The sequence below is a fragment of the Nannobrachium achirus genome (genome assembly GCF_963921795.1).
Source record: "Nannobrachium achirus genome assembly, chromosome: 22".
Taxonomy (NCBI): domain Eukaryota; kingdom Metazoa; phylum Chordata; class Actinopteri; order Myctophiformes; family Myctophidae; genus Nannobrachium; species Nannobrachium achirus.
In genome coordinates this window covers 17023054-17045392 of record NC_137829.1, presented here as the reverse complement: position 1 = coordinate 17045392, position 22339 = coordinate 17023054, and the positions used below count along the sequence as shown (strand labels likewise).

General features: G+C 43.8%; 1 protein-coding gene across 1 annotated transcript in view; it reads left to right on the top strand.

Annotated features, from left to right (window-relative positions):
* Positions 1-2039: 2039 nt before the first annotated feature.
* Positions 2040-22339, top strand: part of LOC308307457 (ras-associated and pleckstrin homology domains-containing protein 1-like) — a gene marked incomplete at its 3' end in the record, with an annotated part of 44288 nt that continues 23988 nt past the window's right edge. Inside the window, exons 1-7 of the mRNA XM_080752721.1 lie at positions 2040-2166; positions 6059-6120; positions 14415-14534; positions 16167-16278; positions 19330-19418; positions 20109-20249; positions 21410-21550. Coding sequence (XP_080608847.1) covers positions 14415-14534; positions 16167-16278; positions 19330-19418; positions 20109-20249; positions 21410-21550 — 603 coding nt within the window. The 5' untranslated portion in view covers positions 2040-2166; positions 6059-6120. The remainder of the gene's footprint in view (positions 2167-6058; positions 6121-14414; positions 14535-16166; positions 16279-19329; positions 19419-20108; positions 20250-21409; positions 21551-22339) is intronic.

Here is a 22339-nt window from a genome sequence, read left to right as displayed (position 1 = left end):
GGCAATTCTCTTGAATGCTGCCTTAAACTTTATATTAAGGCAACATTCAAAAGAATTGCCTTAAAGTAACATACAGCCCGGGGGCCGGACCCGGCCCTTTCTTTGACCATCTCAATCCGGCCCACCAAGATGCATTCCTCAATGTACTCAACTCAAATGTTTAGTTTATAATGTAACAGTGAAACAGTCAACATTGAGTTCATATTTATAACTTAATGCAATGTGTTTTATCAGTGACTATATCCGATTAGATGCTAGTGTATGTATAAAGGCTCATTTAATAGTTGATGCAGGATTAAAGTGGATTGTTTTATGCAATCTTTCTTTTTATTGTATAAGACCAGAGTACACCAGAGTGATGCAGCACAGCTGTAAAGTAGACTGTCATGTCTATTAAAGTTATACCATGTAACTTTTTTATAAAACAAATCTTAAAATTGTCCTAACTGTTAAATCGCTTAAGTTTTAGAACACCCACTCCGTTATTTTCAGCTTCTGAAGCCTTCTCTTTATATGTTTTCTTCTTAGCAGTGACAGGGGCGGGATTTCTCGGCAAAATGACGTAATCTGCATCATCTGTATACGTTGTGTATACGTTGGCCAATCACATCGCAGATCAGGGGCGCTGGAACTCCCAAATCCCAAGGGGAGCTGAGCCTGGAGGACTTCATGCGTGCGGCCTTTGGCCGCACGCCGAAAATTCACGTTTTTTATCCGGTTTTGGGTTATTTTTATTACGGTTTCGGGTGCTTATTCCCCGCACAACGGTGTAACAAGGAGCTATATAGTTACTAGTTATTTTAGCACACAGTGCAACACACAGCACGCATGCACACACACAGTCACTCACGCACACACTACAAAATCGGGTATTATTTTTGTAACAGTTTTCTACTGTTTTTTATTCCCCATATACAACGGTGTTAGTTTGCAACAATGAGCCTATAGACAGTTTCTAGTTCTCAAATAAATAGACTTTGGTGTGCCATCAAAGCGGGATTTAAATTTGACTTCCCTTCTGACTGGAAGTGGCAAGGTGACCATGTGATTATCAAATACCTTTTTTCAACATATTTTATTCCCCAAAGTCAAATACATTATTGTTTTAATATAGCTCTGTGTGTGTGTATATATAGGCTTATTTAAAAAAAAAAGAAAAAAAAAAACATTTTTTTTGTTTTTGTTTTTTTTTCTCCCCACCACCAGGGGAGCTGCAGCTCCCTCAGCACCCCACTTCCAGCGCCCCTGTCGCAGATCATACACACATGATACACTACCGGCCAATAACCGACTCTTCAGGAAGTAGCTTCCCTCAGCAACCAGTGTTTACGATGGTGAAGGATTCTTAACCTCTTATTCCCCAAATCCTGCTCAGAAAATTACGTTCTACCACTCCATGGATTCGTATCGGTTGCGGTGGTTTGCGGCGCCGCTCCGGTGGTCCGCGGCGGTGGTCCGCGGCGGTGGTCTGCGGTGACTCCGGACGAAAAGAGCAATACCGCGACTGACCACTAGTTTAGTAACTTACACAGTATAGCTTTAACAGAATTCAGCGTGCATGTGTTTCAATGTGTGACCCTTCACTCACTTTATCAAAGGCAGTATGACCCTCTGTAAATAAATCTTGCCCACCCCTGCCTTAAGGTATGGCATGGAAAGGGGGCGTTGGCATTTCTTTCACCATAGTAAAAACTGCATTCATGGTGGTCTGGAGAGGGCACTTTTTACAGAGGGGTAAAAGGGCAGGGGCTCGAGACCCCTTTGATGTCTATGTGTGCACATGCCTGGCCCCCTTCATCCCTCCCTCCCTCCCTGGCTGCTGCTGCTGCTGCTGCTGCTGCCATGGATCTGCACGTTGTGTTGGATCATCTGAAGAACATGTATAATATGTTGGATCAATCATCTATCGATATGTTGGATCGTGTTTGATGTGTTGGATCATCATCCAAACATGTTGATGTTCAAGAAGATTACACTGTAAAAACACAGACGAGGAGGAGAGGAGGAGCTGTACAGGCTCTGCCCTGGCTGGGAGCAGATCCACCAAAAACTGCTGCGTTGAGAGGGGGGGGAAAAAGAAGGAGAAATAAAGCGAACTGTTCCAGTTGGAATAGAGAGAGAAAGACATACAGGCAGAGAGACAGACAGACAGACAGTTCCAGAACGGTAAGGAACCCTCCTCATTCTTGTCTTTCTCTCTGCTACGCTGCTATCCTAGCGCTGGTCCATAGCGTTAGAAGGAGTTCCCCTTAACGCTATGTCACTAATGGTCCGCTGCGCCAGCAGCAAACGCTGCTCACCCTCTCGTCTTTGTAAAACATAACATACAGTTTTGCTACTCCCCAAAACAAATACGCTTTTAGGGAGTTGAAAGCCTAGTTTCCTTAGTGGCAACACTCGGAGCACCCCACCTCACGTCTAAAATACACTTTTTGCCCAGAAAAGAAAATATTCCACTGGAACGTGAAATCTGGTCAATGGACATTTCTATTGACAAGGTCTGTAGGGGGCGCTGTGGAGTAGCTAAAATCTCCGATGAAATTATTTCCTTTTCTGACTAAACGTGTATTTTAGACGTGAGGTGGGGGACTCCGAGTGTTCCCACTAAGGGAAGTAGGCTTTCATCATCTTAGAACCGTCTTTGTTTTGGTGAGTAGCGAAACCGTATTTTATATCTTTTACAACAGACGAGAGGTGCGCAGCGTTTCCTGCATGCACCGGATCATTAATGACATAGCGTTAAGGAGAACTCCCTCTAACGTTATGGACCAGAGCTAGCTGCTCTCCCTACAGCTGTGTAGCGCTGTGTGACTCTCCAGACAGTTGTTTTTCATTCATGCTGTCTCTCCACTTATAGTAAGAAATAAAGAGTAGACTTTGTGGCTTCTCGCCAAAACAAAGGCGGCTTTATCACATGGAAAGGCCGTTCTCCGCGGTGGCCAACGAGACCGAATCCACTCTCTCTGTAAAGTCCGCTTTTTGTGCCATAAAATAAAATATGTCCTCCAGGGCGACTCTTCCTTATTTACTCAAGTGCGCCTTCTACAGGTATGGCCAATAGGAAATACCATAGGCCAGATCTGAAGGGGGCGCACTTGAGCAGTCGCAAGATTTTCCATCTGGTGGACATTGTTTTATTTTCTGCCCCCCAAAAGAGGATTTGACAGAATAAACGGTAATCCGAGACGTTGGCCACCGCGAGGGGCAGACTGTGGCCGTTATGGTTCGGCCCTTGGTTCGGTGAGACGGTGAGACCGGTTCAGTGGTTGTGTTTGTCTGGGTCAAAGCAGAGCTTCGGGTAGTGGAGGGCTCTGCCTCATCCTTATGGGACAGCAGCTAGCTGCTCACAGCACACATCTGGAGGCTGGACGGCGGCCCGACAAGCTTCTAAAGCCGGGGAGGAGAGAGAGAGAGAGAGAATACGGCTAATAATTACCATGATGATGATGACTTATAAGCTTTGATTTATCATTAGCTTTATAGTGTGACTGGCCATTGGCGCTGCTAATGCAGTTTATCTGTGTGTGTGTGTGTGTGTGTGTGTGTGTGTGTGTGTGTGTGTGTGTGTGTGTGTGTGTGTGTGCGTTGGGTTGGGGGTGGGGGGGTGCCTTATAAAAAGCCAGGAGGGAGGGGCTATGATGCTGGTGTCAGCCTAGAGAGAGAGAGACTCTGCCTCAAAAATCATTTAACATTTTGAGAGACTCTTTAATAAAGACTTCAAAATGTTAAATGATTTTTGAGGCAGAGTCTCTCTCTCTCTAGGCTGATATGACATCAGCATCATAACATCTCACCCTGTCAATAAAGAGTCTTTATTGACAGGGTGAGATGTCCGTACCTTATAACAGGGGTTCCCAAACTTTTTTGGCTCAGGCCACCCCTATAAGTATTATTATTAACAGGGTTCTGGCCCTGTTACAGATGTTGTCCAAAATCATGCAGATCGGTACACAGTATCTCTGTAGCCGTTAAATGGAACGGGTATTTCTTACATTGATGCTCCTACATATTAGCATGCAAGCACCAGTTAAAGTTACTTTCCATCCCTCATACTGTGTGCACAGTGCACATCCCATAATCCACACACTGCACATCATTTCGGAGCTAATTTACTCAATTAAAGACATTCATTCAAATGTTACCATCATCTTATAATAATTAGTAACAAGAAATCTAACAATTTTACTTTAAAATAATGTTGGATCATCTGTTATGTAAAGATAATATTAAAATATGGCATAACTATAAGGTGCTGGGAGTGAAAATTATGCATACTAGCCCTTACCCGTTCAAAGATATTGTTGAATGAATGTCTTTAATTGAGTAAATCAGAATGACGTAAATTGAAATTAATTCACCTCCATAAAAGGAGAAACATAAAGGCATTTTTGCCATTATTCTAGAGATTATATTGTGAGGAAAATGTTGAGATTAATACCTTTTTTGGTCATTGAAAATGACTTTGAACTTCAAGTTTAAAATGATACTAACTATATATATTATTTTAAGTGTCCAAATAAATTCAAAATATTATCAAATTATCTCGCGGCACCCCTGGACTGCCGCCGCGGCACTCCTGGATGCCCCGTCACCCACTTTGAAAACCCCTGCCTTAGACACTCTTCTCACTCTGTATCAAGGGTGAAAGAGTCTTCCTCCCAAGAATCCCTCCATGACAGAAGTAGAGAGCTTCCCTTCACCCTTTGCAGACGCCAATGGGTCCCGGGCAAATATCCCATTTCTCTTTTGGGTCTTGAGCTAAAAGGTTTGGTCTGAAGAACCTGTTCCACGTCCAGTTAGCACCTTTTATTTTTATTTTTCTGTGTGAACGCACGCACGCACGCAGGCACGCACGCACGCACGCACGCGCGCGCACACACACACACACACACACACACACACACACACACACACACACACACACACACAGTTTGGGTGTGCCACATATAAACTGTCCAATGTGAATTTTCCAGACTTTAACATCCTGACTCATCTTACTGTGTGTGTGTGTGTGTGTGTGTGTGTGTGTGTGTGTGTGTGTGTGTGTGTGTGTGTGTGTGTGTGTGTGTGTGTGTGTGTGTGTGTGTGTCTGTGTCTGTGTCTGTGTGTGTGTGTGTGTGTGTGAGCGAGCGCGCATGCGTGCGTGCGAGCGAGCACGCATGCGTGCGCGTGTGTGTGTAATATGACGTTAGCGTGTGAAGCTATTGAGTGCTAAGTGACCGTGAAGTTAAGTCATGTACGCTAACGCTACTAGCCTCGATGCCTTCTCTACTGGAACTAAAGACTGGTGTGTGTGTGTGTGTGTGTGTGTGTGTGTGTGTGTGTGTGTGTGTGTGTGTCTGTGTGTCTGTGTGTCTGTGTGTGTCTGTGTCTGTGTCTGTGTCTGTGTGTGTGTGTGTGTGTGTGTGTGTGTGTGTGTGTGTGTGTGTGTGTGTGTGTGTGTGTGTGTGTGTGTGTGTGTGTGTGTGTGTGTGTGTGTGTGTGTGTGTGCGTGCGTGTGCGTGCGCGTGCGTGTGATGAAAGATTAAATGAGCCATTGCCCCACTTTAAAGGAGCACTTCACCTATTTTCCCTAATGCTCATTAGAAGATGTCTGTCTGTCTGTCTGTCTGTCTGTCTGTCTGTCTGTCTGTCTGTTTGTCTGTCTATAACAGACTCACTCCCTAGCTTCTGCCGTGGTCTGAAGACTCATCTCTTCAGACTCCACCTAAGCCCATAGCTATTCCCGTAGCACTCGCCTACCCCAATGACCATACATGAAAGCTACATAGCATTTTCTGTTAGGTTTTTATATAATGCTTATTTACTTTTTTATAGGTGCTCGGTCTACCTACATTATTTTTGTCTAGCTTGTTATTTCTATGCATCTGATGTACTGACGTTGATGTATTGATTACCTTGCTTAATGTATTGATGTATTACCTTGCTTATTGTATTGATGTATTACCTTGCTTATTGTATTGATGTATTTATTACCTTGCGTATTGTGAATCGCTCTGGATTAAGAGCGTCTGCTAAATGCATAAATTGAAAATTGTATGTCTGTCTGTCTGTCCAGGGTGAAGCTGGTCTCCAACATCCTGCAGGTCAGAGGTCATTCTCTGACGGAACAAACCAAAGGTAATCTGATTACTCTCCCTTGCATCTGTGTCTGTGCGTGTGCGCACATTCAAATTAGTCCTCCTAGGAATCTGAAGAGAAAAAGGTCTTGATTCCGCAGAGAACAATCCTGATTCTGCGGAGAACAATTCTTGATTCCGCGGCTTGATAGTTAATATTCCGCGGACATTAAAAAACAACCTATAATTACCGGTTATCAAGCAACTTTTTTTGTTCTAATAATCAAGTAAAATTCTTCATGAAATGGCTGAACATTCTCAAACCATCATAGATCTCATTGTAAAACCACCACGAGTGCGGCTATCATATGCGGTCTAAGTGATCATGATATGATTTACTGTACCTGTAAAATACATAAATCTAAAGCCGACGGTCACAAAACAGTCAGAGCTAGAAACCTTAAAACTTACTCTAGCGCAGCCTTTAATCACGAACTGGTGAATGTAGACTGGTCCCGGGACTTGTGAGTTCACAGGTTGATGAACCATAGCTGGGTTTTAAATCCAAATTCCTAGCTACTCTTTGAACCATCAGGGTTAAAGCCTGCTAAGGCTGTGTTCACATAGTTAAGGGATATACCTTATCAGAAGCTTATCAAAACATTATCCAAATAATAATCAATTTCCCACAATGCTTTGCGGGAAGTGGGAGGTGTCACTGCAAGACCAAAGGCTCTGATGTAAACTACAAGTGAGACCCCAGGGGCATCGCAGCACGGCCCTGCTGTACTATTGGTTGGTGGTTGAAGTTGAACCCCACCCCTTTGTCTCATCAAGGCTTCTCCCATCAGCTTGGCTGCTCCTAGCAGCTAGCCTACAACCTTATAAAAACCTCTTTCCTGTTTTGAAAACCTCTTATCAAAACACGTGACTTCCATAGGGAATGAATTGAACGGAACCTTACCCCCCGCCTCCCCCCAGGTTTTTGATAAGGGATAAAACGTAAATGTGTGTCGGTGGCTTGCAGAGCCGGATGAATTCGGATATCCTGGAATCAATAAAACTCTCTGAGAAACAAAAGTGTAGATACAAACACAACAAAGGCTCCAACAGAAACCCCGAAGCCCACCTCAAACAACTCACTAAAGGCTAAATAACTCAGAAACCGGATCAAATCCCCCCCCCCCCCCCCCCCCCAAAAAAAAGAGAAAAAGAAAAAACACATTGACGACAAAGTCGAGGAAAACACACACAAAGCATGTTAACTATAGAAGCTATTTAAAGCCCAACTAGGCTGCAGCTCTAAACTGAAAACCCTAATCCTCAACATCTACATGAAAACAGCCCTCGCTTTCTCCACAGATACATTTGAAGTAGCTAAATGTCTTCACACCTACTTTACCACATGGCCGCATCTCTGGTGGAAAAAACTACCCGATCCATCTGGGCTGTTTGGTGTAGAGTGCGTCAAAAAAATCCGATATGTGATTGTGACCCCACTTTGGGTCGGGACCCATAGTTTAAGAACCACTGTAGTAGATACATAATGTATTTTTTCTCCTAGAAATGTAGTGGACCCCAAACCCTGTGGTCTCGGTCTCGGAACCACGGTTGGTCCGCAAACCCAAGCCACACACACACACACACACACACACACACACACACACACACACACACACACACACACACACACACACACACACACACACACAAAACCCGTAGTCCAAATGACAGACTTTGTTAACCTCAGGGATCTAATTGTAGCGCCCTTCCCGTGTGTGTGTGTGTGTGTGTGTGTGTGTGTGTGTGTGTGTGTGTGTGTGTGTGTGTGTGTGTGTGTGTGTGTGTGTGTGTGTGTGTGTGTGTGTGTGTGTGTGTGTGTGTGTGTGTGTGTGTGTGTGTGTGTGTGTGTGTGTGTGTGTGTGTGTGTGTGTGTGTTGGCTGGCCAGCTCCCTCCAGGGAGAGGGGGCGATGGCAGGGCAGCTCCCCAGGAATAGCTCTCTGTGTCTGGGTCAGCCTGCCAGGATGCCTGGGTGTGGCTGCGGAGGCCATGTGCCTCAACATTCTATACATGCTCTCACTATATATACAGCTTTATTGATCTCACAAGATCTGTTAAATAGCTCTATATATTGATAGCAATTATTGCTATAGAGTGTTTGTTCGGTAACATTGTTAAATAGCTCTATATTGTGATTGTAATCATTGATAAAGACAGGGTTGTCAACATTGGACGGTCAGAATCCAGGAGATTAATTTTTTGGGGGGGTGCGCGGAACTCCCCTACCGGGGTCTGGGGGTCCTCTCTATATTTCCCTGTGTTTGTGTTCTGTTGAATTTTGTGCATGTTTGATACTTTTATCAGACTTGCTTTACTAGCACTGGTACAATTTCAGCCTTAAAATGCCAAATGTAGGTGAATAATAATGACTTCTCATCTTTAAGTCATTACACGTATATGATCTTTCTTGCATGCATTGCCCCCAACCCTAAAGCGGGGGGTCTGGGGGTCCTCACCCCGAAAAAATTTAACATAGTAGATGTAATTTCCTGTGTTCTGGTGAATTTTGTGCATGTTTTATACACATGTATTGATGACTGAACCAAAAGACATCGTTAATGATGACTTCTAATTTTTAAGTCATTACTTAAGTGAATATGTCTCTGATCTTTCTTGCATTCATTGCCCCACCCCTAAAGAGGGGGGGTCTGGGGGTCCTCCCCCAGAAAAAAATTTACATAGTAGATGTAATTTCCTGTGTTCTGGTGAATTTTGGGAGTTTGATACCAAATCCAGGAGAAATCCAGGAGATTTGCCAATCCAGGAGACACCCAGGAGAGGGGTTCAAAATCCAGGAGACTCCTGGGAAATCCAGGAGAGTTGACAAGCCTGGATAAAGAGTGTTTGTTCAGTAACAGTGTTAAATAGCTCTATATTGTGATAGTAATCATTGCAATAAGTGTTTGTTAAGTAACAGTGTTAAATAGCTCTATTGTGACACTAATCGTTGCTATAAGTGTTTGTTCAGTAGCAGTGTTAAATAGCTCTATATTTTGACAGTAATCATTGCTATACAGTGTTTGTTCAGTATCAGTGTTAAATAGCTCTATATTGTGACAGTAATCATTTCTATAGAGTTTGTTCAATAACAGTGTTAAATAGCTCTATATTTTGATAGTTATCATTGCTATAGAGTGTTTGTTCTGTAACAGTGTTAAATAGAACAGAACTTAAGGGTTAAGGTTTAGCTTGAATTGCAGCTTATTGTTGTACTGCAGTGCAGTCTGTTGGACACCAGAGTGTGCTAACTGCCTGCAGTCAAAGACCTGTAGTGATCATTCCGTCTGTGTCTGTAACGCTTGGTTTGAGATTTTACTGTTGATTGACTGTTAGCTGCCCTGATTCTAGGCTTAAAATAATTTGAAAAAAATATTTTTGTAAATATCTGTGGGAAAAATTAACAGCCGATAGAAATCTCCATATATGGCCATATCAGTTTGATCGCTGGTGTAGTGTGAGGACACCCAATCTCTAGATTTGAGGGCCCGCCCAAAAATTTCTGTTTATTCAAATGGGGGGTCCGTGGGCTAATAAGTGTTAATTTGAGGGTCCTTGATATGAAAAGGTTTGAGAACCACTGCTCCACAGGACAGTGATTCCAAGTGGGCCCTCAAATAGCTGGCAAAACTCTAAGCTTGTGATGACAAATATCATTTTAATATTCAAAAGAATCACTCAAGAATCAACTTCATCTGAATCAATTTTATTGTCAAGCGTGATCGTTTTTTGTTGATTTCAGAAAGAGAAATAGAAGAGGGGGAGGACTTAAATAAAAGTATCAATACTGCATTGTAGAAATACTCTGTTACAAGTAAAAGTTCATTAATCAAAACTTGCTTGAGTAAATGTAATTGTATCAAAAGTAGAAAGTACTCATTCTGCACAATGTCCACAAGTTTTCAAATGCATAATAAATGTTTTAAAATAGCAGAGCTACAAGTAAAGCTCACAATGCGGCGCGATGCGAGCCAGACTGTTGACTCCCGCAATTTGCAAATGCTCCCGTCATACCGTCTGGGGGCGACGGAGGTCTTATGATGAGTATCCGGGTAAAGCGGAAGTGAAGCCTCCTCCCCACTGTCATTTCATTTTTAACACCACGCACATTTATCCTAATATAAATACAAATCATCTAAGCATATTTAGCTTGCTGCTTAGCAGAAATGACATTTTAAAATATATTTTCATGAACAGAAATGCCAGCTTCCATTTCTCGCCGTTCAGGGGGTGTAGTTCCAGACTATATAGCATTCGGAGAGATTGTGGAATAGTTGTCAGGCTGCGTGAGACTAGCTGCTAGGTGGTAACACTTCAGTATGTAGGTAAAACAGTACAATTATACAAATAAGGTGCAAAATATTATCAGCAATCATCAAGATTCATATTAAGGCAATACTCAATCATCAGTGCTCAAGTATCATCAATATTCAAGAGAGTTTGTTTTCACTGATACAACTACTAGCATAATAATCCCATCGACCTGGTTGCATACGAGGTGCATGACGTACATCGGAATCCAGGCCCACAAGAGGATCATGGAAGAGAAGCCCATTGCATAGATAAAGCCCCCATCTCGACACCACCTCTGGCGTGGGAGTGACAGCACTGCTGTCTCTACAGATGGAATCGTGTAGTTCAGTCTAATTTTCAGCAACCAGGCGTGGCACCGCTCCAGTTGACAGCCCCATGACAAACCGCAGAGCACCATTAGGGACAACGTGCACAGTGTGGCGAGGTCCCAGTCCATGACCATGTGACAAAGCTCGAGTGTGAAGGCCAGATAGATGACCTGCAGGGCCACCAGACACCTCCTCTTCCTGACCGTCACAGAGGGCCAGTCGAAGATGAGGACGAAGATGGAATTGAAGAAATGTATCCATGAGGAATCGGAAGCGCAAATAGGAACCAAGCAAACATTCAGCAGGGCATACACCACAGACCCCATGGACACCACAGCCCACACCATGGCTAACTGACTGCGCACCTGCCTGCAATCACAGACAGACAAAACAGAGGTTATTCATTTCTATTTCTATTTTAATATCAATAAGTCAATCAAACAAACAAACAAACACACTTTATTTATCTCAGTTACAAGGTAAGTGGGTGAAATTCTTCTCCATATAGGAAGGAAGTAAGTAAGTGCCTTTTATTTATAAAGCACCGTTAAAAACAAAGTTACAAAGTGCTGTACAAAGGACAAAAGTCTACACAATCAAGTTAAAAACTCACATAGGAGCAATAGCAAGAGTAAAACAAACAATGACCTGCACAAGTGGGTCAGGTAAAAAATAAAATGAATAAAAGAATAAAAACAAAACAACATTTCTAATACAGTATATAGGAAGAGTAAAAGTAGGGAAGAGAGAATGAAAGTGTAAAGGAAAGAACACACAATGTGCATGAACATAGCAGCAGGTTTATACAATCAGTGTCATATGGGTTAAAATGGATTATCAAGTATAACACACGATGCCATAATGTGGTAGTTTCACATCTGTCTACGATTTTGGATAGCTTCCTGCTCATATCGCCTACCTTTACAATAAGCTGTAGCTTTCTCACAGGTGGTCCTGGTTCATTTGCAGAAGAAAAGTTCTTGTGTACTGAACGCAATACTTGGGCTATGGTGGAGTTACAGGTGTGGGCGGTGCCGTTATGATGACGCCTGAGATGGGGGTGGGGGTGGGGGGCCTCTTTCTCAAGCGACATAGATTTGACAACTCAAGGCACACATTCCATCGAAACTCTTTATCTCCATATTTCAACTTTGCATGTTTTGTTTTGGTAAAATAATGCTCTACTTCATAAGAGTGTCGCACAAGTCTTAAAAATAGCATTCGATTCGCATCAACGCTATTTTATTATGTATTATTTGTTGTTCTTCATATCTAAGAGACCTTGAACGATGAAAGGGTTACTCCGTGCGTCCAGATACAATGTGTTCAAGTTCAAGTTTTATTAGATAGCATAACAGTATGAAATGTTGATGTTTCTTACAATTAAGTTCAATAGGACAAGAGGACCGCTCTATTAAAATTATAAAAACAAATCATCAGATCAAATATCAAAACACAACAATAAAAGGTTTCTATTACTTCTGGTAAAGCTTGTATGCTCTTGGTGCCTTTGTGTGTGACTCACAGGTTGTGTGAGTGTCCTCCCATTCCTTAGGTTGTAGCGACTTGTATCTGCAGACAGGCTCTGAATCATTGGACTGGTTCCCTTCTCTCAGTAATAATAACCAGTAAGACTCCCTAATTGGGAGATAAGCGACAGTCAGGTCACAGTATACACAAAGAGGCCTGTAAGTGGCATTGGTTCCACCCAAAAGTTTGTATGACAAACGGTTGATGAGTAAAGCCAAATAAAGTTTCGGCCAATCAGAGGAGGGGCGGGGCAAAGTTAAACCAATTAAGGGGAAAGACTCTTAATGAAGTTAATTGACACCACCCACAAGTGTGTACGACAAACAGTTAATGAGTAAAGCCAAATAAAGTTTGGGCCAATCAGAGGAGGGGGCGGGGCTAATCTAAACCAATTAAGGTGAAGGACTCTTAATCAAGTCAATTGACACCACCCACAAGTTTGTACGACAAACGGTTGAGTAAAGCAAAATAAAGTTTCGGCCAATCAGAGGAGGGGGTGGGGCAAAGTTAAACCAATTAAGGTTAAGGACTCTTAATCAAGTCAATTGACACCACCCACACGTTTCTACGACAAATGGTTGATGAGTAAAGCCAAATAAAGTTTTGGCCAATGAGGGGAGGGGGCATGGCAAAGTTAAACCAATGAAGGTGAAGGACTGTTGGAGCAGCAGGAGTCGGTGGTCCCTGGGAATTCCCCATGAGCAACCCAGTTGGGGTGTTGATTTGGTCATTTTTGCACTATTTGGCGGCGGTGGCAGGGGGTCCCTGGTTAAAAACAATGCAGAGAAATAGGGACTTAAATAATGGTAGAAGACCAGTGCGAATACATCAAAATCTAAAATTACAGGGATTAGGGATTAAAAGCTAATCTGTAGAAATGGGTTTTGAGGAGTGATTGAAAACGGGGGACCGACTCAGCGAGCCGGATCTCCAGGGGCAGGGCATTCCAAAGGGTGGGGGCTCTAAAAGCAAAGGCCATACGTCCTTTAGTATTAAATTGACCTGCTGGAGTGTCCAGGAGTGCTTTATTTGCCAATCTCAGTGTACGTAGTGGCACATAGTTAGACACTAGGTCTGAGATGTAGGCAGGGGCAAGGCCCTACATGTGATAAGTAGGATTTTAAAATGTATTCTGATATCAATTGGCAGCCAGTGCAGAGATAGGTGTGATGTTGAATTCTCTTAGAGTGGCCTCCTCTCTCCTCGCCTCCAGAGTAGGGAAGGAATTAGTTTGTGTCTGCAGGGTTCCCACGGTCATGAAATTCCTGGAAATATTTTGAAATTAGAAAAATATTTTTCCAGTACTGGAAAGGTTTTGGAATTGATCAAGGGCCCTGGAAGGTCCTGGAAAAAATAGCTATGCATTGTCTTTGGTTGAAATGACAAATTCAACAATTGTCAAATATTAGAGGCAGAAATTGTGAAGATAGCAGATCTACATGCTCACAACGCCTCGCAACAAGAGGCGTTGTGAGCATGTAGATCGGCTATTTTCACAATAAAACCGTGTTAAACAAAATTCCTCTACTCTTAGTGCTCGTCAGGGTGCCAGGGTCCCCAGTTCAAATATGATTATTTCGGGGGTCACGGCCTGAAAAGGTTGAGAACCACTGGCATACTGAGCGTTATTGAGCTGAATTATTGTTATATAGTCCTGGAAATCGGGTTAAATATTCTGGAAAAGTTTTGGAAATGTTTTGGAAATGAATTGGAAAAGATGTGTCTGGTATTTTGTGGGAATGAACTGCCCTTGAGTGGGCGGGCAGGAGCGGAGGAGGTAGAGCGGCCACGTGGGAAACAGAAGGTTCCCGGTTCAATCCCCGGCTCCCACTGTTACGTATGTGTTGAAGCGCCCTTGAGCAAGACACAGAACCCCTCACTTCTCCCCAGGAGCAAGTTGGTGCCTTGCTTTGTGAAGTGCTTTGCATAAATGTGTTACCAGTGGTGGAATTCCGGTGCGAATGGTGGTGTGCGAATTCCGTCCTGGGCGACCTCACCCTCTGAAGGGTGAGGTCGCTTTCCGCCCTTAGATATCTTACTGGTTATAGAGTTATATTGTAGTAACATACTCTACCCTACATGATTGGACCAAACGACACTTACTTCATAACATAAGTGACATGCAGTTCTTCTCCTGGCCTGTAGATGGAGCAGGTGTCCGATGACGAGGTGGAGCATGGCGCTGAGGAAGACAGCGATGAAGACGACCAGGATCTGGACAAGATGTTTGGAGCCTGGCTGGGCGAGCTGGACAAACTCACCCAGGTGTGTGTGTGTGTGTGTGTGCGTGCGTGTGTGCGTGCGTGCGCGTGTGTGTGTGTGTGTGTGTGTGTGTGTGTGAGGCAGCACCCTATAGGCCAGAGGTTCTCAACCTTTTCAGGCCACGAACCCCCAAAATAATCATATTTTAACTGGGGACCCCCCACTCTGACGAGCACTAAGAGTTGAGGCATTACATTTTGTATAACATGATTCTATTGTGAAAATAATTTCAAAATAATTTGGGGACCCCCCTGTGGATCCCGACCCACAGGTTGAGAACCTGTGCCCTAGGCTATGGGTCCTCTCGCGTATCTTTAGCAACACTGAAAGCGCAAACTCTCATTGGAGGTGCCATGAGTAAGTTTGTCAATGAGCTGGCCGCAATGAGACAAGGGTTTTTTTCTGTCACACACAAGCGTTGTGTGTGTGTCTGTGTACCCACAGAGCAGCCAGATGAGCATAGACATGAAATATGAAATTATTGTGATATAAGTATTAAAAAAAAGACAGTACAGTAGAATCATTTCTCAAATAAATTGCCCTGTAATTGTCTCCACCAGCCGAAGGCATGGGCAGACTATGTTTTGCACCCTGTCATGCCATGCCGGGCTTCGGGCCGGGCTCGGGCTGTAAATAGCGGTACCAAACAGGCCAGGGGCCGGGCTGGGCCTGAATTCCATGGGCCAGGGTCGGGCCGGGCCCCACATTTTAGACCTGTGCAGGGCTCTACTACACACTGACCAAGGTATATAAACCTACCCACAAAAAAAATCTCCCCATCAATAATAACAATTGGTATTGTGTTTTATATAATTTTCATCGCTGATTAGTCATCTTCAACGAAAAGCACACGATTCCTAATGAAGCCGGTCGATTTGACATAATGTGTGTGTGTGGCGCAAAAACTGTGGGAGGAGTAGCGCGCCAAACCTTTCTTTACTCGAAGAAGAAGAATAAATTCGGACGAGTACTAGAGTCTGGTGGCCCTTTTAAGGCAACCACACTAATGATTACTATCACAATATAGAGCTATTTAACATTTTGTGCCATCATTCTTTTGGGCAGAAAGGGGCGCTGGTGCCGTGATTTTCTTCCATAGGCGGCCACTCTCTTATTTTGAAGGACCGGAAGTGATCGAGCTCACAGATCCCAACTTGACTTTTTTTCACCCGAACTAGTCCCCGTTCAGGGGGTGATCAAAGATGGAGGATTGTTGTTGTCATCCGAGTGCTATTTTATCAAGTAAACATGCCAGCATTGGCATAAAAAGTATTTTTTCAAGTAAATGGAAAGATCAGAAGAGTCATTGTTTTCAATGGCACAGGAGCACTTTGCGTGCATGTGGACGTGCGATGGAAAGAAATCACGGACTTCTGCCAGTGCCAGCGTTTAGCCAGGACCGCAACGGTAGAGTGCCAGCTTTTCTGTATATACAGTATATAACCCGGTGATCTTGGGATCGTGGGATAGGAAAGGCTTAATGACTTTATTAATCCCGAAGATCTTCAGGATAGGCTACAGATGAGTTAACACTGTTACTGATCAAACACTCTATATAGCAATGATTACTGTCACAATATAGAGCTATTTAACACTGTTACTTAACAAACACTCTCTCTCTCTCTCTCTCTGCAGAGTCTTGATGACGGTCGGCCAGACAAGCCCCGCCCCCAACAGAAGGCCCCACTCAGACAGGAGACCAACATGGCCGCCTTGACTTACCGCTTCTCTGTCTACAATATAAATGGTACACGCACACACACTACACATACACACGCACGCATACAAGTGCGCACATGCACACACGCACGCACACACACACAGGTTTCTTTCACTGTTTTGCCTTTCTAATTTTTATGGAGAATGGAGCATATTTTTTGCAGAAACTCGTAAATGGCAAGAAACCATTCCATTCTCATTGAAAAGCAGAATCCACCTTCATAGGTATAGATTTAAACTTCAAAGTCAGAGAAGGTCATAAAAATAGCAAAAATAGCTGATCTATAAGCTCAGTGCAAATCAACTGAACATCTTCACACGTCTTGCCAATGGCAGGACGTGTGAAGTTTTGAAATGCCACATCTGTACTTACACACACGCACGCACCCACTTGCTAGCTTTTTTGGTACACTCAGGCCCCGTTCTCTCGGCTCCCATGAGAATTCTGCTAAATTAAATGTCAGATAATGCCTTCCATAAAGACAGCATTTTCGGTGGTTGAAGACGGAACAAATTAAGACCAGATTTTTGGGTGGAAAAGCTGACAACGGTCTCCCCTCGTCACCGTGTGAACAGTGGGAAACACAAGAAACGCATGTGATGTCATGGATCGCATACAGCCTATTGCAGCCACGTAACCATGGTGAATGATAAACAAGGAAGTGAAATCGTCTATCTGTGCGTCACCACCACCTAGACAAATTTACATGGACACTACATCGTTTCATGCCCGGATGTGGCTTCATATGAACACGGCATAAAAAGTGACAACGCAACGGCGATGTCCCGGGACCTCGCCGTTTTCTCTACAGAGCGTTGTCGTCTGAACATAGCCTGAGGAAACAGCAGTTATTGACTGTGATATTACCATTTATTCCGTAACAGTACAATATTTGGCAAGCAGCCTCCATCAATGACACCAGTCACATCCTTATGAATTGTATAGTAATTTTACCTATTCTGACGTGTGCAGTTTGAGTTGGTTACACTAAAATAAAGCAATTATGAATTATCCCCCATGAGTCACGAGGCTCCCGTGCACGTCAGATAGCCTGGGCAAGGTAGTCATTATCTGACTGTAGTTCTGAATAATTAATTATAAACATTTATGATGAAGGCTGGCTGGTGTTTGATGGGATGGTTAACTCCACAGCGTGAAGATCACCTGCGCTGGGCACAGGTTTGGAGCGTCGGGTTTTTATCCGTAACTCCAGAGGAAGCCCAGCAGCTACTGTATACGTTTAGAGGCTTCACGCTTAAGGCCCATTCCCACTGGGCCAGATAACAGATATCTGGAGATATTTCTCCAGATATTTTTCCATTCAAAGTGGATGGTAGATACAGATAAAAAAAATATATACCACAGATATTTGCCACAGATACTTTTATCTGTGGCAAATCTTTTTTTTTATCTGTATCTACCATCCACTTTGCATGGAGAAATATCTGGAGAAATATCTCCAGATATCTGTTATCTGGCCCAGTGGGAATGGGCCTTTAGGCCTGTTACAATTATTACATAATCATATAATCGCAATTATTTGACATAATCACAATTATTTTGTCGTTATCGTCATAATCGTTTACATGTTGAAAATGTTTAATATTTTCAATCATGTTCTAAAATAGTGGAAATAGCAGATCTACAAGCTCACACCGCGTCGCGATGCGACGCGTTGTGAGCTGTCAGTTTGCCAGACAATGCTGGTCTGCTCCACGTTTCCCGCATCTATTATTACATTCCTCCTATTGCCGCATCCCACTTCCAAGCCCATTCACGCCCCCTTTACATCGACTTCAACTCATAGGTAGTCGTCTAGGACGTAAGGAATACCGCCCATAACGCTATCATTCGCCCCCCGTCGCCATGGTGACCGCCCTCCATTGGCTCATTCCCAGCTATGGGACCGGCGGATCCAATTTCAACAGAGGGGGGCGTCGCAGTAAGTGGAGTGAAATTTGACACCACTGTGTTTGCATGTGCGTGCTGCTGCTGCTGCCTCCACAGTGAGTGCAGAGGCAAATAGCAGAGGCATAACAGTCACTTCTCTCCAGTGCGTCCGGCCGTCAACACCGGAAGTGCGTCCGGCGGTCAAATATGTCCGACCGGAAACGTGCGCTGCGGCACAATAGTTCCGCCACAATAGTTCCCCCCCCAAATTTTTTTTTATTTTTTTTTTATTTTTTTTTTCAAAAAACTTTTTTTTTTTGAAAAAAAAAAGGTTTTTTAGTAAAGAAGCGGGCGTGGACTCTAGATGTGAGCGGCCCGAAGGGCCGCGAACCTCTAGTGTACTACATTTTAGTTTCTCCAGCTTAAGGCAGCCCAGTAAGTCACCGACCAGAGTCCACTTTCCAGTTGAGTACCGGTATGTGTGTGTGTCAGTGGAATAAACTCCCTGAACGACTGACTCACTCCCTAGCTTCCACCATGGCCTGAAGACTCACCTCTTCAGACTCCACCTTAGCACATAGCACTTACCGTAGCACTCGCCTACCCTCAATGACAATACATGAAAGCTAGATAGCATTTTTTAGGTTTTAAATATAGCGTTTTACTGAATAGGTTCTTGGTCTACCGATGTAATTTTTTGTCTAGATTGATATTTCTATGCATTTGATGTATTGATGTATTACCTTGCTTAACTCATTGCATGCCAGGCCCGATAGTCCCGAGATTATTTCAATGTCTTTCCCTGCCAGGCCCGATAGTCCCGAGAATTTCCGCCATTTTGAAAAAAAGCAACCCCATCTATCAAACATGGCAGCCATCTTTGTTTACATTTTAGGAAAACATAATGGCTTCTATCTCATGAATGCCTGAACGGATTTCCATTCGGATTTTTTTGTTTGAAAGCTGTGAGCAATGTGGACACACGTGGTGCATTATCTAGGCATGGGTGTGCATGATCCGTGCACTATGAATTACATGGAAGTCTATGGAGACCAGAGGCACCGTAGAGTACGAAGGTATGTTAAAATGGCGGGGAATGTGTTAATGTATTGATGTATTACCTTGCTTATAAGTCGCTCTGGATTAAGAGCGTCTGCTAAATGCCTACATTGTAATTGTAATTGTCAGAGGCATTGAACCAGGAGGGGCACGTGGATCTGGATGCTCTGATGGATGACCTCTCCTCCATAGAGCAGGAGCTCAGCACCACCAGCAAGGTACGACCCTTGACCCCTGACCCCTGATGCTACTGCGTACCCTAGAGCAGTGGTTCTCAACCTGTTCAGGCCGCGAGCCCCAAAATAATCATATTTTAACTGGGACCCACACACACACACACACACACCCTGACGAGCACGAAGAGTTGAGGCATTACATTTTGTATAACACGGTTTTATTGTGAAAATAGCAGATCTACATGCTCGTTGTGAACATGTAGATCGGCTATTTTCACAATTTCAGCCTCTAACATTTGATAATTTGACCAATGTATTTTAGATGTATTAAAAAAGTCCTTAAATTGTCACCTTAGAAATGTGCATAAACCCTCTATACACTTAAACTTTATGGTGGTTTGTTTACTGTTGAGTGAGAAAACAATCTCTCCGTCCAATAGCATTTGTTCACCGATCTCTGTTTTGTCTGCTAAATTGCACCCTGGGCAAGATATGACTTCCGTTTGGTTCCAAGATTTCTAGCGGAAGTGCTGCGTTTAACGGACGTTACGTCATGCAGTGCGGGTCTTTTTACATTGCCCAGCGAAAAAAATACCACTTCCGGGAAAATTCAGCCCCACCTCCTAGAACGGTCTCTGCCTCATATCTTGACCAGGCTTTTCTCATCGCAGATGAGTAAGCCTGGCTACGCGAGGCTAGCTAAATTGTAAATTGTTGTGTATGTGTTGCCAGAGGCCTCCGTCAGGGCGCAGTAGCAGGCCTCAGCCAGCGGGGGGCAGCAGCAGCAGTACAGGGACGGTAAAAACCACGACCTCACGACCTCCACTGGCGTCTAACTTCAGCCTTGATGACATCACTGCTCAGCTGGAGAAGGTGTGTGTGTGTGTGCGTGTGCGTGTGTGTGTGCGTGTGTGTGTGTGTGTGTGTGTGTGTGTGTGTGCGCGCGCGCACATGTGTGCTTGCGTGTGTGTTTAACCCATTAACACACTGAATGCCAGACTTTTTTTGAAGTATATCAAACTGGTGCCAGCCATTTTTTATATTTTTGATTTTCTTTGGGGACCCAAAAATTATGTTGTACTTTCACCTAGATAAATAAATATGTGTATGGGAATAAAGATATCCTCCTCCTCTTTCCAACCAAGTAAGTTTTAAGTGTGGGTTATGCTCCAAAAAGTGTGTGTTATGCCTCAAAGAGCATTCGCTAAATATGCCTTTTCACCAATATCATTTTGTGAATTTGCTTCAGTCTAGAGAATATTATGATGCAGATCACCATTTGAGCAATCAGACCCCTCATTCAGCCCTCCCCTCACCCAGGGACGGATTAACCCCCGCGAGTAATTTTTTAGGGGCCCCCCCACCCTCCACCATAAACCCTCTCCCTCCCGACCCGCACTACCCAGCTCGGATTTTAAGCCATGAGGATCATCTGTGGGCAAAAAAAAAACACCTGTAGACAACAGAGGAGGGACCCGCACATTTGATTTTTAATTAATGTATACATTTAATTTGAGTAAATTGTCAATGACCATGCTGTCCAGTTCCCCCAAGGGCCCCTGAGAGCCAAGGGCCCCTGGCAACGGCCCCACCGGCCCAATGGTTAATACAGCCCTGCCCTCACCCTACGCCTCCCCTGGCTAGCATAACAGCTAAGTAGCCATTCATAGCAACTCTTCCCTAAGCAATCAGCGTCAGCTATCGTGCATGTGGTGCGCAATCGTGCTACAAAGGTGCCAGGCGTGGGTTGCGCTTGCTCCACACTCTTCCCCAGTTTTTACCAAATCCTTCTAGGACAAACGGCTGATCTTTAGAAGAGAAATTAATACAAAAACTACAATAAGAATGGCTCGAAAGCGAGTGGCACTTCCGGTTCCGGTTTAAAGGGTATTTGAGCAAACATTTTTTGTTTATGAGTTTTTTTTTTATAACCATATTAATAAAATAAAACAAATATCTCGTCAATATCGTCACTGGCGATCTATTATTAATAATTATTTATTTATTATTAAAAGTGGGCGTGTTCTCTCCAGGCGTCTCGTAGTATGGACGAGGCGGCCCAAAGCTCCGCCTCCTCCTCTCCCCCCTCCTCCTATTGGTCGGCCACCATGCGACGCCCCGCCGCCTCCCAACGCCAGCACAGACGCACCGGATCTGTGGGAACCGAGCAAGAGGTACGCGCGCGCACACACACACACACACACACACACACACACACACACACACACACACACACACACACACACACACACACACACACACACACTTGAAATGCTTATTTATGACCACATAAACAGAAGTACAAGGATGCCTCTTACAAAGGTCATAAACAATGACAGTGCAGTCAGACAATATGAAAGAACTGCCAGTTACAAAGAGCCTAAACGGCAGAACATTGTTACTTACAGTATAGTTGACACAGAGGATATAAATCATGGGTAAAGGAAACAACACCTCCTCCACATTGAGCTGCTTCCTATAATGGCTGACACTGAGCAATGCCTTGCTAACTGTTTGGCCCTCCTTTTGTTGATTAATCATGCGTTAAAACGAATAAGTGTGAGTCTTATTTTGAAATCCCGCTTTAGGAAGTCTAAAGTTACCAGCTGTCGTGATTTATAATACATCGGGGGCTTTCTGCGGTAGCTGGGGACCATGACTCGTTCTGCAGAAGACATTTGTGTTTGTGACTCGCTCTGTTTAAAGGACAACTTTGTTTTTTACAACAAGGGTTCATATTTTAGATAATAATAATAATGTAATTGGAGAAAAGAAAAGATGAGTGTTTCATTTACTTCTTTCTATCGTTTTATCCATTTTAGTGAGCTTGATTGAAGTGAGTGGGGGCATGCGTGCAGGTGGCTAAAAAAAAGGCGCCCACAGACACGTTATTTGGAATCGCACATCAGTTCTCGGCAAACCCCGCCCGCGGACGCTTCTGATTGGCTGAACCGGAGCTAGGG